Raw genomic sequence first — 18,935 nt, forward strand, 5'->3', positions numbered from 1 at the left:
GGTATGACGGCTGCGTGGTCCCATGGTGTTTATACTTGCGTACTATTGTTTGTACAGATGAACGTGGTACCTTCAGGCGTTTGGAAGTTGCTCCCAAGGATGAACCAGAGTTGTGGAGGTGTACAAATTTTTTTCTGAGGTCTTGGCTGATTTCTTTTGATTTTCCCATGATGTCAAGCAAAGAGGCACTGAGTTTGAAGGTAGGCCTATTGGGTGTGGGTGTGCATAGAGCCAGTGCAAGCGAGTCGGTGCAAAACAATTCAAGATAAATAATACGAGGGTCAAACAAACTGACAAACTGATTTGTTGGAAAGGTGGCATCCTATGGCGGTACCACGTTGAATGTCACTGAACTCTTCAGTAAGAATATTCTACTGAAATGGTTTGTCTATGGAGATTGCATGGCCATGTAGTGTATGTTATCGGATTAATCCTGGAACATATTCCAGTATGTGCTAGCGAAACAGTCCGGTAGCTTAGCATCCGCTTCATTGGACCACTTCCTTTTTGAGCGTGTCGTGGAAATTCTTACACACGGACACTCAAAGTCAATCTTAATGAATCATTGTTTATTGTCAGCGCGCTGGTGTTTTTATAAAAATATATATTTTTATACATATTCATTTAAATTGATTTACTGAAATCAGTTGCCGTCCCTCAATTGTTCACGGATGATGTGTCTCCTCCTGGGCAGCTCACATTTAAGGGTCTGGTCTGGGTGGGTCCTCGTCCTCTTTTGGTCAGATGGGAATTTCCCTCACGCTTCATAAAATGCGCCACCGGTTTTCCTCGCAGACCCTCACTGGAAAGCTCCGCAGGCAGAATCAATCATGCTGTTCGTTGACGCCAAATTGTCATGGAAATTCTTACACAGGGACACTCAGTAAATCTTAAAGGAATCATTGTTTATTGTCAGCGAGCTGGAGAGGTTCCAACCAACTCAATGCACCATAGTACCAATGTCAATCAGGAGCTCTCCCTGGGCAGACCCAGCAGTTGTCTTATATACGGCTATACACAGACAAGTTATATTTGCATGATTTAGCATAATTAATTCATCATTACCATTTTGTTTCATTCATGTGACCGACCAATACTGTTTCATAACATGTGACAGACCAACACCTCACGAGGTTTCTCCTCTCTAAGCTGAGACTGAGATATATTTAGTTTGTTCTCAAAACAAGGTGTGGGCATACTGCCAAATTGCAGCTACTGATAAGAGGAGGATTTGTTCAGTCAACCACTTGCATGAACACAGAAAATGTTTTATAGAACAGCACATGAATAGAACACAGCAATGAGTTTAAGAAAAGCACAAACATTAAAATTTCCCTTACACTAGTACTTCCTGTTTTGAGTTTTTGCTTGTCAGCAGGAATCAGGAGGATAGAGTTATGGTCAAAGGGAGGGCGAGGGAGCGCATTGTATGCGTTTCTGTGTGTGGAGTAAAGGTGATCAATTGTATTAGTATAAAATAATATAATTTCCCCCCCCCAAAATTTGCATACAATAACTCATTCAAATTATTTATTTTATTCAGTCATTATTGCTCGTCTTTATCAACGGTGTTAATAATTTCTCACCCCACTGTATATAATACACAGTAAATGTGAATATTCCTGTTGACTTTTGCCCATTGCCCTCACCTATGTGTCTTGGTCATATTTTCCACAGGTATGTGTCAGACTTCTCCACCACTCTGCAGTCAATCAGGAAGAAATGCAGGTTGGAGGACACGCCCAGTGCTGCTGTGTTCCAAGAGGATTGGACCGCCTTCCAGAACTCTGTCAGGTGGGTTTTGTGCAAACCGAAACCAAACTCTGCTGACTCTGATATTTTCCTTTGCCCATTGTAATTTCAGGACGGTTCCAACAACCATGGTTAATGTGTAACCAGGCCAGTGCAGTACAGCTCGGCTGGGCTTGGCTCAGTAGTTTGAAAAGGATATAGCTGTGCATGAAATGCATTTAACTTTTTTTGATTCCCCATGTTTCCTCTGCGTTGTAGAATCATTGCCACCTGTGGGGAGTTGCTGAGACAGTGTGGTGCCTATGAGCAGCAGCTGTCAAACAAGTAAGACCAACATCATCACAATTGCTGAATTCCAAATCGACCCCCAGCCCCTACTCCGTAGCTACCCGACTCCCCGACTGATATCCATTCTTACTTCCCCCACTCTCTTGCCATGTCCTATAGGTGAAGTTTACTAAAGTACATTTTATTTAAATGTGCATTATATAGTGCATGGGTCTCAACACACCGTACKTTATGATCCTATAGGATCCTGGCCACGGCAGGGAAGTACCTGTCTGAGTCYTACAGCCCTCTGAGCCTGGCGGGCATCCAGGAGGCCAGCTCCACGGAGAGGAAGACCAGCGGCAGGAACCCCTGGCAGGAYTACAACTACCTGCAGAGGGGCAACATGGCAGAGTACAACAGCCTGATGGAGGTCCTCTACTCCCTCAAGGTATGGATGGTGATGCTGATGGAAAATGGAGATGACTTGGCACTGTTAACTTTAATTTGTGTCTGCGTTTTAGTTTTTTAGAATGGGTACAATCAGGGAGAAAATATAGTCTTGAGATTAATGACTTTGTCCTTTTTGCTTCATTAAAGCCTTGTAATGCAATTTAAGCGTGAGTATATTTTTAGGGAGTTAGGTCTGTTGTGAGGTCTGGCATGTTCAAGTTGCCATTGCTTTGTAGGAGAAGGGGACAGGTAACTCCAGTCTTCTGGCTGAGCCCCGAGTGGCTCTGACCCGTCTCAACCAGCAGGCCAATCAGCTGGCTTTCGACTCTGTCTTCCTGCAGATCAAACATCAACTCTGCCTGGTCTCCACAATGGAGGTGAGTGTGTGTTTATTAGAGAAAGACCAGTGGGTTTTTTTTAGGGCCGATGCCAATTTTTGGGCGTCAAGGAGGCCGATGGCCGATATTCAATATCATTACATTTGAAAYTATGTTGGACAAAATTTCCATGAGATGCATTAATGCATACATTTTTTCATCAAACTATAAATGTGACTGTTTTTACCAATCTAACTACATAACAATATAATGGTAGTAATTGTATTTGAATGGTAAATCTCTTTATCAACTAGGTAAATTAAGATTGCGTAGGCCTATTCACAATACAGGTGAATGCATATTCAATAGAAGGTTGTGCATGCATTGAGTTATTGAGCTTGTTTTGGCTGATCAGTGAAGTCTATGGTGCTACAGATGACAAACAATGTGTTTGCCTTCCACTTGGGGCTTATATTAGCCTACTGATCACTCCAGCATGTCATGCATGACAAAATCCCTCCTGACATGTGTGCAAACCTGGTGGCCAACTACAAGTAATATCTGCCCCACCTTATCTCAGCTCACTGGTCACCACAGCAGCACCCACTCATAGCACGCGCTKCAGCAGGTATATCTCACTGGTCACCCCCAAAGCCAATTCCTCCTTTMGTCGCCTTTCCTTCCAGTTCTCTGCTGCCAATGACTGGAACGAACTGCAAAAATCACTGAAGCTGGAGACTTATATTTCCCTCACTCACTTTAAGCATCACCTATCTGAGCAGCTCACAGATCACTGCACCTGTACATAGCCCATCTGTAAACAGCCCATCTATCTACCTCTTCCCCATGCTGTATTTATTTATCTTGCTCCTTTGCACCCCAGTATCTCTACTTGCACATTCATCTTCGGCTCATCTCCCATTCCAGTGTTTAATTGCTATATTGTAATTACGTCGTCACCATGGCCTATTTACTGCCTTAAAAACTTCTTATGGATACGTGGYACGGTAGCGTCCCACCTAGCCAACATCCGGTGAAATGGCAGAGCGCCAAATTCAAATTAAATTACTATAAATATTAAACTTTCATGAAATCACAAGTGCAATACATCAAAATAAAGCTTAACTTGTTGTTAATGCCCATGATTTTGGAATGAGATGTTCAACCAGCAGGTGTCCACATAGTTTTTGGTAATGTAGTATAGCTATCTGCTTAGCTAGCTTGCTTATTGCATGCATTTCTGGGCACATCGACACAAGCCTTATTATTAGTGAAATAACTAAACTKATATTTGCAACAGGAGTTTGATTTTGGTCACTGTCAATTCATCCATTTCTCAATACTGCACCTTTCTGTTGGAGAATGAGCTAGCTTGCGGCTGCTGATTTTCCCAGCTAGACATTCCTTGGCATTGTGCAGTGCTTGTGGCTCAAGCAGTGAGTGGTGGCTAGCATAGCAGCAGCTTTGCTATGTAAAGGGACTATCGGCAAAGCTAGTATCGGCTCGGACGATTATCGGTCATTCTGTAGCGTGTACTAGTGTGTGTGCAGTCAGAGTGAGTCTTGTTTCTGTATGTAAATGTGTGGCTTATACAGTGGAAAGAAAAAGTATGTGAACCCTTTAGAATTACCTGGATTTCTGCATAAATTGGTCATAACATTTTATCTGATCTTCATCTAAGTCACAACAATAGACAAACACAATTTTCTTAAACTAATAACACACAAACAATTATAATTTTGCATGCCTTTACTGAACACACCGTGTGGACCATTCCTCTTTACAAAGCTGTTTCAGTTCCACAATATTCTTGGGATGTCTGGTGTGAACCGCTCAAGGTCATGCCACAGCATCTCAATCGGGTTGAGGTCAGGACTGACTGGGCCACTCCAGAAGGCGTATTTTCTTCTGTTCAAGCCATTCTGTTGTTGATTTATTTCTGTCTTTTGGGTTGTTTACCTGTTGCATCACCTAACTTCTGTTCCGCTTCAATTGTCAGACAGATAGCCTTACATTCTCCTGCTAAATGTCTTGATAAACTTGGGAATTCATTTTTCCATCGATGATAGCAAGCTGTCCAGGCCATGAGGTAGCAAAGCAGGCCTAAACCATGATGCTCCCTCCACCATAGTTTACAGTGGGATTTTTATTTTTTATTTTTTATTTTACCTTTGTTTAAAAAAACTTCTTATGGCTGCAATCCCGTCACCGGGATCGATATGACAGCAGCCAGTGACAGTGCAGGGCGCCAAATTCAAAAAACAGAAATCTCATAATTAAAATTCCTCAGACAATCATGTGTCTTATATCATTTTAAAGGTAATCTTGTTGTTAATTCCACCAAAGTGTCCGATTTCAAATAGGCTTTTCAGCGAAAGCACTACAAACGATTATGTTAGGGTCACCACAAAACACAGAAGCACAGCCATTTTTCCAGCGAAAGATCTAGCTTTCACAAAAAACAGAAATATAGATCAAATTAATCACTAACCTTTGATTATCTTCATCAATGACACTCATAGGACTTCATGTTATACAATACATGCATTTTTGTTGATAAAGTTCATATTTATATAAAAAAAATCTAGTTTACATTGGCGCATTAGATTCACTAGTTGCAAAAACATCAAGTGATTTTGCATAGCCACATCGTTTCAACAGAAATACTCATCATAAATGTAGATGATAATACAAATTATACACATGGAATTATAGATATACCTCTCCTTAATGCAACCGCTGTGTCAGATTTCAAAAAAACTTTAGAAAAATTAACCATGCAATAATCTGAGACGGAGCTCAGAATAATAGCCAAATTAGCCGCCATGTTGGACTCCACAGAAACCAGAAAATACATGATAATTTTCCTACCTTAGATGAACTTCATCAGAATGCAGTCCTAGGAATCCCAGGTCCACAATAAATGCTTGATTTGTTCGATAATGTCCGTTATTTATGTCCAATTAGCTACTTTCGAATTGTTTACCAAACTCCCTAACAAAGTCTCAAAGCGCGTCCACTATAACGTGACGAAATGTCCAAAAGTTCCGTTACAGTCAGTAGAAACATGTCAAACGATGTACTGAATCAATCTTTAGAATGTTGTTAACATACATCTTGAATAACGTTCCAACCGGAGAATTACATCGACTTCAATTGACCGATTGAACGAGCTCACTCTCACGTGAACCGCCAGTTCAATGCGTGGGCACCTCATGGAAGTGATTACTCATTCCTGTCTCCTTCGGCCCCAATTCACATTGGAGTCATCAGACAAAGTTCTATTGACTGTTGACATCTAGTGGAAGCCGTAGGAAGTGAAAACCCATCCATATCTCTCTGTATTTTCAATGAGAGCTTGGTTGAAAATCTGGCACCCCAGAAAATATCCCAACAGGAAGTGGAACTTCTCAGGTTTTTGCCTGCCATATGAGTTCTGTTATACTCACAGACATTATTCAAACAGTTTTAGAAACATCAGAGTGTTTTCTATCCAATACTAATAATAATATGCATATATTAGCAACTATGACATTGGAGCAGGCCGTTTACTCTGGGCACCTCTGTGCACCTTTCATCAAGCTACTCAACTCCCTTAGCATGAAGAAGTTAACTAGCAAGTCACTTAAGAACAAATTCTTATTTTCAATGACGCCTAGGAACATGGTTAACTGCCTTGTTCAGGGGCAGAACGACAGATTTTTACCTTGTCAGCTCGGGGATTCGATCTTGCAACCATCCGGTTACTAGTCCAACATTTAACCACTAGGCTACCGGGATGAGGTTTTGATTTGGTGTGCTGTGCCTTTTTTTCCTCCACACAGTGTTGTGTGTTCCTTCCAAACTCCACAACATTCTAATCTTAGGTCTTCTGAGATATCTTTTGTTTGAGGCGGGGCGTTCACATCAGGCATGCTTCTTGTGAATAGCAAACTCAAATTTTGTGAGGTTTTTTTTTATGGGGCAGGCAGTTCTAACCAACATCTCCAATCTCGTCTCATAGCTTTTGGAGAATAATTTTCCTAGGGGTTCCAATTTACTCTTTCCAACCTAAAGGGAATGTTTAAATTATGTATTCAATACAGACAAGAAAATACAATAATTTGTGTGTTATTAGTTTAAGCACACTGTTTGTCTATTGTTGTGACTTAATGAAGATCAGATCAAATTTATGCAGAACTAATTCCAAAGGGTTCACATACTTTTTCTTGCCACTGTATGTTCCATCTTGTACCATGMCTGTTATCAGAGTCGAGATGCAGGAGGTTTTGGAGAGAGCTATGCTGAAGACCTGCCTACCTTCAGCTTGTCCCCACAGGAGTACATCACCAATGTAAGTTTTTCCTGCTATGGGCTCAACATCTACAGGCTAATTTAAGTTTAAAGTAGAATATAATTTTTTATATGTATTGTCATGACTCTCTCGCCTTGATGAGGATCACAGGTGCCAGATCAGCCTTGCACATGGCTGACAGATAGCTAGACCCCCCTCCCCCCTCTCCCACAGGATAGGAGAGGGGGGAGTTGGGCCGGGTTTTATGACTTAATAGCCGGTCATAAATAGTTGGCACAAACTCTCRCTCTGGCTCTCTAGTATGGGAAGGCAAAAATCTCTTTGTTCCAGAGACTTTTGCCTCCAAGAGAATGAACTTTGGAACAATATTCATAAGATAGGAATGGTCTGTGTGGATTTAAAGAATAATCCTGTCATGTTGCTTCTCATTTTGTGATGTCATTAAAAACTATATAACGGAAATACTGTAACTTAGGAAGTAAACACATTCTAGCTGTAAAGTTTCCATCCAATAGGATGTTAATACAAAATGAAGAACGATGAAACTATTTAATACAAAATGAAGAACGTTGAAACTATTTCTGAAAAGATTGAAATGTGATTTTAATCTTCTAATGAGATAATGGTTTTCATGTCCCTTGCACACTAAGCCACGCCCCTAATGAGGTCAGAAGAGCATGRCAGTGAGATGGAACCGCCTTTCCGACCAGAGTGCTTAAAAGSACTCACTAAGAATTAACATAGCAGACCAAAATATGCCGGTTTGCTGCTGACATGTAAAGTGGTCAGGAGCCTGAACCTGAATAATCAACCTTGAGATCAGCCTGACGGACAGCGTGAGCTGAACGTTACTAATGGTTAAAACTACAAGACCAGACAGCGTGGAGCGGTGGCTACACGGCTGAAAATGGTGAGACCCGTACATTGTAGGGTTACTACTGGCGTGTAAAGTGGTCGGGTGKMGTACCCTGAATAATCAACCATTGATACCAAAAGACGTGAGACGTTAGTCTACACGTTGAAATGGTGAGAATCTGGWGCTCTCAACTTCAACACTAGAAGAGAAGATAACCTCACCTAGGAGACCAGAAACATTCAGTCTGCAGCTGTGCATGTAAAAGTACTCCAAGAACTTTGACTAAAGACACAAGTTGGGAAGGAGAATCCCCACAGACCATTGGTACATCTGAAGTATCTGTCTAACAAGCACTCCACTACCAGAGAAGCTCTACAAAGATGGAAATTGTGACCTCTGATGGACCACCATAGCCTTACATATAGCCACTACCCATAGACGGATCGATTGGTTTCAATGGATAGATGGCGATCAGGGACAGCTATGTGTAATATAGCATTTCTAATCCGAATGAGCGGTGGATAGGGTGCTAAGTATTAATATTTCTGTGAGTGTAGCTTCCAAATGTATCCAAGTGTTGTACCCCTCCCTCTCCATATGTGTAACAAGCCGTCATATCTTGTCAGTCCACTAGGGACTTTTATCTCATGTATGTGTATTCTGTGTTAGTTAGTAAATACATGATTAAATCAAGTACTGGGTATTCAGAAGGGCTAGTGTTCTTGCAGATCCAAGGATATGCGATGTTCAGAATGAGACTGAGGTAATAATGATTAATAAGTGACTGTTATTGATGTAAGAGATATCTATACATCTTTAGTCTAAGTCGGGAGATAGTAACTCGTTAAACAACTTTTCCCGTGTTGCCCCAAATTCCTAATGAGTTAATTGTTAAATGATTAATTTAATCGAGTAACAATTAAACATAGTTGATACAATAAATAAGTAATCAGATTAATGATCGTCATGTCACGACAGTATTATGTAATACATAGCCTGTCTTTAGAAAACAATAGTGGGGTTTTCTATTYGAAATGTTCACAGTTAGTGTTACTACAGTACCATGAATGTTCAGGCTAGCAGACATGAGTGTGTTAAGGTGGCTAACTGCCTGTGTTTCTCCCTGACAGATAGGACAGTACATCATGTCTTTGCCGCTCCACTTGGAGCCCTTTGTGACGCAAGAGGACCCGGCACTGGAATTGGCTCTGCATGCAGGCAAACTGCCCTTCCCTCCTGAGCAAGGTGACTGTCTCTCCCCCTCTCTCTTTCTGTCTCTCCCTCCATCTGTCTTTGAAATTGTGTTTTCTACATTGGATAAAAGTAGAGGCTCAGAGCAACAAAATGGTGTATCATACACTGCATTTGAGGAACAATGGGAAAGTAACTCTGCTTTGAAAGTTGATCAACTTGTAAACTCACTTTTGAGAAAATGGCCTTTTGAATGTTTTGGTATCTAGTGAAGAGCTCTTCTTTATCTACACCCATTCATCATCGTTCACACCCTCTTAAGCTTTAGCCCCACCCATCTCGTTTCGCTCTRGGAGCGTTCAGAGCGCACAGTTGACGCTCTGGCCGATTTATTTGTTTACCTATGGATAACATGAAAACAMGCTAACCAGCTCTGCTGGCAACAATTTCATTATGCTTTTTTGCAGACGTTTACTGACACCGGCCATATTCAACGGGTGCTGTACACGTCACATAACGAGCCAGCCAGCTAACGTTAGCTATTGAAACAACAATGAACACAGTGGCAACGATGCCACACTGCTGGGAGCTGACCAACCAGGTTCAATGTTAGCTAGCTAACATTAGGCTCTAACCAGAAAGCAAACGGCTCTGGGATACGAATAATAACGTCAGCTAGGGAGCCAGCCAGCTAACGTTAGCTAGCTAGCTAACAGTACACTTTAGCTTGAAATGAAACCACTTTCTGTCAAAATAGAAATGTGTAACATCTGTAGCTAGCTATCTTACCTGTATACATCATCATGCATGATGGACGTGTCTCCCTGTCAGGAATGCCATACCACGGTTTCTCTTAGTTTGAAGATATAATCCGGAGACAMGTGTTTTCTCAATCTCTTTAGCTATCATACTCAAATTCCACTGATTTCAAAACTTGATCCTCCAGTAAGCATTTCACTGTAAACCTGTTGTATTCGGCTCATGTGACAAATAACATTTGATTTGAGGTGATGACCTTCCGGAGCTGGACAACACGGCAGACTACTGGCTGGGCTCTATCGCCAGGGCGACGATGCAGACGTACTGTGACGCCATCCTGCTCATCCCAGAGCTCACGGCCCACTCTACCAAACAGCTGGCCACCGACATTGGTAACTGATCACCATCACTTACCTACAAAATGTGCTTGATAGTTCTAGAACTAGGGAACTATGTTGTACATGGAGCAAACATGTTTATAAGTATGTCATTGCTTCTTGTGTGCCGTTTGATCATCTGGAGTTGGTTGTTTAYAAAAAATCTAATTCTACTGTGGGWTTTTATCTACAGAGTCATAACATTTTCAGACGATTTAACGTAAACCAAGAAGCAATAAATACTTATACACACATTGGTTGTAAGTATGAAGTTATTTGTAACTACACTGATGTTGCTAGTAATAGAGCATCATCAAGTATTCCACTTGCCTACTTGCCAAAGCATGAATAAGTTTATCATTAAGCTTTGCAGGTACACTCTACATCTATTTGTAATCTCGGAAACTCACAACTAAAATGTTGCGTAAGTGCATCATATGCTCGATTAAGTTCAGGGGGGAGATGTTAGAGAAAGGTACGGACGTGACTTGTGAAGTCTCTCCACCCCCCTTCAAGTCTATAGGATGTTCCCCTCCCTTTCAGAAATTCGAAAAGATGCGAGCACCGGAAAACAAATCTGCAAACTGTTCCTCGTTGTCGTCACATCCCACAATCATCTGTTGACAGATGCTACGATACCATTTATGTTACGTCTCCACAAGAGATGAACTGGTAATTATATAGTAATAATGTAGTAATTAATAGGTAATAATATACAGTGCCTTCAAAGTAGTCACACCTTTACTTTTTACAGCCTGAATTTTAAAATAGATTAAATTGAGATTTTGTTTGTCACTGGCCTACACACAATGCCCCATAATGTCAGTGGAATTATGTTTTGGGACATTTCTACAAATTAATTAATTAAATTACAATCTGAAATGTTTTGAATCAATAAAAATTCAACCCCTTTGTTATGGCAAACCTAAATAAGTTTAGGAGTAAAAATGTGCCCTAAATAAGTTCAGGAGTAAAAATGTGCTTGAGATCGGTGTGTGAGGTTGTAAGTAACAAGAACATTTCCCAGGACATAGACATATCTGATATTGGCCGAAAGCTTAAATTATTATTGTTAATCTAACTGCGCTGTCCAATTTACAGTAGCTATTGCAGTGAAGGAATACCATGCTGTWGTTTGAGGAGATTGCACAGTAATGAACTTGAAAATGTATTAATAAACCATTAGGCACATTTGGGCAGTCTTGATACATTTTGAACATAAATGCAATGGTTCATTGATCAGTCTAAAACTTTGCACATGCACTGCTGCCATCTTGTGGCCAAAATATAAATTGCACCTAGATTCCTAAGTCATATAAGATAAAGTAAAACAAAAAAAACATGTTTTTTTCTTTGTATTATCTTTTACCTAATGTACATTAATTTCGCATTTCCACAAACTTCAAAGTGTTTTCTTTCAAATGGTATCAAGAATATGCATGTCCTTTGCCTCAGGTCCTGAGCTACAGGCAGTTAGATTTGGGCATGTCYTTTTAGCCGAAAATGCAAAAAAAGGGTCCGATCTTTTTAACAAGTCACATAATAAGTTGTATGGACTKATTTTTTTGTGCGATCATAGTGTTTAACATAATTTTATTCTGTACCCCACACAAGGTATGTAAGGTTCCTCAGTCATCCAGAGAATTTCAAACACAGATTCAACCCCAAAGACCAGGGAGGTTTTCCAATGCTTCGCAAAGAAGGGCACCTAGGGTACAACAAACAGACATTGAATATCCCTTTGAGCATATTAATTACACTTTSGATTGGGTATCAATACACTCAGTCACTACAAAYATACAGGCATCCTTCCTAACTCAGTTGCTGGTGAGGAAGGAAACTGCTCAGGCATTTCACCATGAGGCCAATGCTGACTTTAGAATAGTTAGTTTAATGGCTGTGATAAGAGGAAACTGAGGATGGATCAACAACTTTGTAGTTACTCAAATACTAAACAAATTGACAGAGTGAAAATAAGGAAGCCTGTACTGTAACGATCGTCGTATGAAGGAGTGAACCAAAACGCAGCGTGGTAAGTGTTCATGATAAATYTAATACTCAAAACACTCMAACAAAATAACAGTGGAAAAACCGAAACAGTCCTGTCAGGTGCAGACACTAAACAAAAAACAACTACCCACAAAACCCAAAGGAAAAAGGACAACTTATATATGATCCCCAATCAGAGACAACGATAGACAGCTGCCTCTGATTGGGAACCACACCAACATAGAAATAAAGAAACTAGAATGCCCACCCTAGTCACACTCTGGCCTAACTAAAATAGAGAATAAAAACCTCTATGGCCAGGGCGTGACATGTACAGAATACAAATATTCCAAAACATGCATCCTGTTTGCAACAAGGCATTAAAGTGAAACCTAAACATTTTTGGCAAATCTAACTTTTTGTCCTGAATACAAAGTGTTATGTTTGGGGCAAACCCAATAAAACACATTACTGTGTACCACTCTTCATATTTGCAAGCATAGTGGTGCTTGCATCATGTTATGGGTATGCTTGTAATCGTTAAGGACTGGGGAGTTTTTCAGTATAAAAAAAGAAATGGAATGACACTAAGCACAGGCAAAATCCTAGAAGAGAACCTCGTTCAGTCTGCTTTCCACCAGACACTCGGTGATGAATTCACCTTTCAGCAGGACAATAAACACAAGGCCAAATCGACACTAGAGTTGCTGTTAATGCTTTCTGAAGGCACTAGTACTGTGTTTTCAGTGTGTCTGTAACAGTGTTGGTCTTCTTCTAACTCCCCACAGACTATCTGAGCAACGTGATGGATGCTTTGGGCTTGCAGCCCTCCAGGACCCTGCAGCAGATAGTGACCCTGCTGAGGGCCAAGCCAGAGGAGTACAGACTGACAGCCAAACTGCTACCCCGTAGACTGGTGTCCACCATCGCTGCCCTGAGGGGGCTGGACCACTGACCACGATCACACTCTAAACAGGTATAGGACTATGGACAAAAATTAGCTCTTTTGCTAACTCTGGCACATTGACATTTATATGAACACTGAAATGTTGATTTAATGTGCACTGTCCCTGTCACATAAGTCAAACATTATAAATATAGGGCCCAGAGTTCTCTCACCCTAATACAAATACGTTGTTTCCTTCCTGACCTGTGTTGGTCAGACATATCTTGTGTTTACACCTGACAAAAAAAAACGAATCCTGTGTCAAAGAATTTAGATGAAAACAATCAAGTGACAAACATTATACTAAGTATAAATATGGATTTATGTAATGTAACAATCACATAAACAATCTGTTTCCCTTTCTGTAGATATGATAACTAGAATCTGGTGTCTGGACCCCTGGTATGGCAGAAACCTGAGAAGTCTCCATTTAGGGATATTCCCATCATGAAATGGCTATAAGCAACATCTGGTTATCAAATATTTAAACTGCTTTGGCATCATACTGTTTATGTTGTCTTTTTTTTWATATTGTTTTCTATTATGGCTAATTTCTGGAAATCAGGGTAGAAATGGTTTTGTTTATTTGTAATGTACTGGAATCTGTCCACTGATTTAATAAACGTCTGGCCTCTTTCTTCAAGTCTTTGATAATGAAGTTAATTGAAGATTCAAATGACACCTTTTTATTTTTAGAACCAAATCTCTGTGTGATGTAAATGTCATGTTATAGAAGGGTTCAGACACCTCTTCTGTGATTTAACTTGTGTAGTATGGGGCCCTGAAAAAATATGAACAAAGGCAACAACCACAAAAAAAGACCCAAATACGTCCTTTTCGAAACGGCAAAGCTCTGTTTAGTGATGCAGGTTGTTAGATGTTGTACACATGAAACTGTTATTCCGAYCTTTATCCGCAACATTATATTCAATTTTTTTGCGAAATATTATTTTTTGTGCCTCTGTCCATTCCAATGTAAAGYAAACACTTGAGTAAATGAGAGGTACAAAGTATACTGAACAAAAATATGAACGCAACATGCAACAATTTCAAAGATTTGACTGAGTGACAGTTCATGTAAGGAAGTCAATCAATTGAAATAAATGTATTAGGCCKTAATCTGTGGATTTCACATGACTGGGACAGATATTTTAAGAAGTTAGGGGCGTGGATCAGAYAACCAGTCAGTATCTGGTGTGACCACCATTTGTCTCACGTAGCGTGACTTCTCCTTCGCATAGCGTTGATCAGGCTGTTGATTGTGGCCTGTGGAATGTTGTCCRCCTCTTCAATGGCTGTGCGAAGTTTCTMGATATTGGCGGGAACTGAAACATGCTGTCGATCCAGAGCATCCCAAACATGCTCAATGGGAGACATGTCTGGTGCGTATGCAGGCCATGGAAGAACTGGGATATTCTCAGCTTCCAGGAATTGTGTATAGATCCTTGCGACATGCCGTGCATTATGTTGAAACATGAGGTGATGGAGGTGGATGAATGGCACGACAATGGGCCTCAGGATCTCGTCACGGTATCTCTGTGCATTAAAATTGCCATCAATAAAATGCAATCGTGCTCATTGTCCGTAGCTTATTATTCCTACCTTATGACCCGGCACAGCCAGAAGAGGACTGGCCACTCCTCATAACCTGGTTCGTCCTAGGTTTCTCCTAGGTTTGGCCTTTCTAGGGAGTTTTTCCTAGCCACCGTGCTTCTACATCTGCATGCTGCTGTTTGGGTTTTAGGCTGGTGTTTTGTACAGCACTTTGAGATATCAGCTGATGTACGAAGGGTTATATAAATAAATTCGATTTGATTTGACTGCCCATACCAAACCCCACCGCCACCAAGGCACTCCACACTGCCTTTACCACCTGGACAAAAGGAACACCTATGTGAGAATGCTATTCATTGACTACAGGTCAGTGTTCAACACCATAGTGCTCTGAAAGCTCATCAATAAGCTAAGACCCTGGGACTAAAGACCTCCCTCTGCAACTGGGCCGGGCGGCAGGGTAGCCTAGTGGTTAGAGCGTTGGGCTAGTAACCGAAAGGTTGCAAGTTCGAATCCCCGAACTGACAAGGTACAATCTGTCGGTCGCCCCTGAACAAGGCAGTTAACCCACTATTCCTAGGCCGTCATTGAAAATAAGAATTTGTTCTTAACTGACTTGCCTAGTTAAATAAAGGTAAAATAAACGACCTGACTTCCTGATGGGCTGCCCCCAGGTGGTAAGGGTAGGTAACAAACACATCCGCCACGCTGATCCTCAAAACAGCGGCCCTTCAGGGGTGCATGCTCAGTCCTCTCCTGTACTCCCTGTTCACTCATGACTCCACGGCCAGGCACGACTCCAACACCATCATCAAGTTTGCCGATGACACAACAGTGGTAGGCCTGATCACCGACAACGACGAGACAGCCTATAGGGAGGAGTCAGAGACCTTGCCGGGTGGTGCGGATCTCACAATGTGATCAAGACAAAGGGGATGATTGTGGACTACAGGAAAAGAGGACCGAGCACGCCCACATTCTCATCGACAGGGCTGCAGTGGAGCAGGTTGAGAGCTTCAAGTTCCTTGATGTCCACATCACCAACAAACTAACATGGTCAAGCACACCAAGACAGTCGTGAAGAGGGCACGACCAAACCTATTCCCCCTCAGGAGACTGAAAAGATTGGCATGGTCCTCAGATCCTCAAAGTTCTACAGCCTGGTATGGCAACTGCTCGGCCTCCGACCGTAAGAAGGAGGAGTGCGAACGGCCCAAGTCAACACTGTGGTCCAGCGCCCTGCCATCCAGGAACTCTATACCAAGCTGTGTCAGAGACTCCAGCCACCCTAGTCATAGACTGTTCTCTATGCTACCACACGGCACGCGGTACCGGAGCGCCAAGTCTAGGTCCAAGAGGCTTCTAAACAGCTTCTACCCCCAAGCCACAAGACTCCTAAACACCTAATCAAATGTTACCCAGACTATTTGCATTGCCCCCCTCCCTTACACCGCTGCTACGCTCTGTTGTTATCATCTATACATAGTCACTTTATAACTCTACCCACATTTACATCTTACCTCAACTAACCGGTGCCCCCACACATTGACTCTGTACCGGTAGCTGTATAGTCTCGCTCATTGTTATTTTACTGCTTTAATTACTTGTTACCTTTATTTCTTTATTCTTATCCGTATTTTTTATTTTTTATCTGGTTGTTGGATAGGGGCTCGTAAGTAAGCATTTCACTGTTAAGGTCTACACCTGTTGTATTCGGCACATGTGACTAATACAATTTGATTTGGATTCTACAGAGATCCATTTTATCTTTGAAGGGTTCTTCCTAAAAACCTTTATGAATGTTCTACCAGGAACCCTTTTATCTTTTAAGGATTAATCATTAGGAACCCTCTTTGAGGGAGTTCCAACAGCCACTATTAGCCTTTCAAATTAGGAAACTCCTGTTACAGGCCACATCAGGCCTGCAAGCACATTATGCTGGCTGCAAAGAGACATGTATTTCCTATTTGAATCCAGACAGATTGAAGCTAATCCAACAACTGGAACTTTTGAAACCTGCATTCAGAATGATTGCCAAAGTAGGGTGGTTTAAGATAGGAGACTACCTTGATTATCAAACTGGAACAACAATCTCAGTAATGGGTGCAATAAATCCAACCACTAACATATTGTATTAGTTTAGAAATCTGTATGCTATTTATCTGTGTAGCATACGATCAATCAACCAATCAAAGTAAGTGCAAATACACAAATTGAAACAAACAATTCTGAGTATCCATCTGCAGTAGAGCATGCTGGGAAATATGATTTATGACAGGGTGTGGTTTTGAGTGTTTTACTCTACCAATGTGCACCATACAATACACTGCTGGTTCACTCATATGCCTTTCTTACTCTATAGAGTACCACAGTATGAGTCAAAGTACCAAAACCTTCCGGTCAAACAGGGATAATTCATTTGAGGGGGGGGGAATCCAGGTGAATACATTAATAAAAGTCACCTTGTCCTAGAGAGATTTATACGATTATCAAAACGTCACGTCAGGGTAAGCCTAGATGAAAACACAGACCATATTTTAAATGTTTTGAATTGTGAAAAAACTATTGAACCATTTCCGTGTTTGACCGCTAGTTTTTATGGTATCATGACACTCCATTGTGGGGCTCTATTTTCGCTTAATAAATCACAGAAAATACTAATTTGAAAGACAGAAGTCACGGCAAAATATCACTATGGCAGAAACTGTAGTATATGTGACCGACCGCCTTGATTCTGTCTTTTGTAGAAAATTAGAAATTCTGTTTTTTTACAATTGGATAAAAGCAGGAGACACAGAGATACAAAATGTATATCATACACTGCATTTCAGGGACAATCGGAAAGTAATTCAGCTTTGAAGTTGATCAACTGTAACCTCACTTTTGAGAAAATGCCTTTGAATGTTTTGTATATCTACTGGAGAGCTCTTCATAGTCTACACCCATTCAGCATCCTTCACACTCTGACCATTTTACTCGCCCTAACGAGAGCTGTTAGGCTGGCTGTTCATGTTATGCCAGAGTGTTGGTGACTAACTGTGCTGCTGGCAACAATTTAATCACACTTTTTTGCTCGACGTAATACTGACCACTGGTGCCAGTAGTTCAACAGGTTGGTTGAGCGTTGTAAATTTCATCAGTATATTCTCGCGCTTCTGGCAACTTCAGACCACCCAAAATGGTTATTTGCATAGTTGGACGTCTTTTGTTAAGACATGAAGATATACACGTAACGGTGTATGTGGTTATAGAGGGTTACCTATCCAACGCTCTGAACCACCGCCCGCTCATTGCCTCCACGAGGGAGCCTGCCTGTTAGCAATGCGTAAGAAGCAAGGAAGGTGCTAGCTAGCATTAAACTGATCTTATAAAACACAATCAATCAATTAATCATAATCCACTAGTTAACTACACCATGTTGATGATATTTACTAATTTAATCTAGCGTGTCCTGCGTTGCATATATATCGTATGCGGCTGCGCATCGCTAAAAAGGTTACCTATACCATAAACATCAATTGCCTTTCTTAAAATCATACACAGAATGATATTTTTAAAGCCTGCCATATTTAGTTAATTTTGACCTGGCTCATGAATATCTTCTGTGTTCACTTTCTCTTGACAACAAAGTCAGTGTTATATGCAGCAGTTGGCCGCCTGGCTCGTTGCGAACTGTGTGAAGACGTATTTCTTCCTAACAAAGCAGCAACTTCGCCCAACGGCGGGATGATTTAACAAAAGCGCATTTGCGAAAAAAGCACAGAGTGCACGACTGTAGCCTAACCATAAACAATCAAATGCCTTTTCTTAAAATCAATACACAGAAGGCTATATAGTTTTAAACCCTGCATATTTAGCTTAAAAGAAATCCAGTTAGCAGGCAATATTAACCCGTGATTAGTGTCACCTTCTCTTGCGTTCAGTGCACGCAGGAGTCAGGGTATAGGACAACAGTTTGGGCCGCCTGGCCTCATTGCGAACGGTAATGCCAGAATTTTACTAATTATTGACATAACAGTTGTAGGTTGTGCAATATGTAACGAGAAGATTTAGACCTTGATGGGATGCCACCCGTAGATAAAAATACGGAACAGTTCCGTATTTTCCACTGCAAAGAATAAAGTTTTTTTCGAGATGATAGTATCTCTCTCTGGAGGCTCCTTCCCTCTTCACCTTTTCT

General features: G+C 41.1%; 1 protein-coding gene across 1 annotated transcript in view; it reads left to right on the forward strand.

The window, feature by feature from the left end:
- LOC111976706 (conserved oligomeric Golgi complex subunit 7-like) overlaps positions 1-13,838 on the forward strand; it is a 29,013-nt gene extending 15,175 nt beyond the window's left edge. The window contains 9 exon segments of the mRNA XM_024005746.2: positions 1,678-1,794; positions 2,011-2,076; positions 2,284-2,470; positions 2,709-2,849; positions 7,039-7,122; positions 9,070-9,184; positions 10,138-10,281; positions 13,044-13,231; positions 13,570-13,838. Of these exon segments, the coding sequence (XP_023861514.1) occupies positions 1,678-1,794; positions 2,011-2,076; positions 2,284-2,470; positions 2,709-2,849; positions 7,039-7,122; positions 9,070-9,184; positions 10,138-10,281; positions 13,044-13,210 (1,021 nt within the window). The 3' untranslated portion in view covers positions 13,211-13,231; positions 13,570-13,838.
- The last annotated feature ends 5,097 nt before the right edge of the window (positions 13,839-18,935 follow it).

The sequence above is a fragment of the Salvelinus sp. IW2-2015 genome, linkage group LG17 (assembly GCF_002910315.2).
Source record: "Salvelinus sp. IW2-2015 linkage group LG17, ASM291031v2, whole genome shotgun sequence".
Lineage (NCBI taxonomy): Eukaryota > Metazoa > Chordata > Actinopteri > Salmoniformes > Salmonidae > Salvelinus > Salvelinus sp. IW2-2015.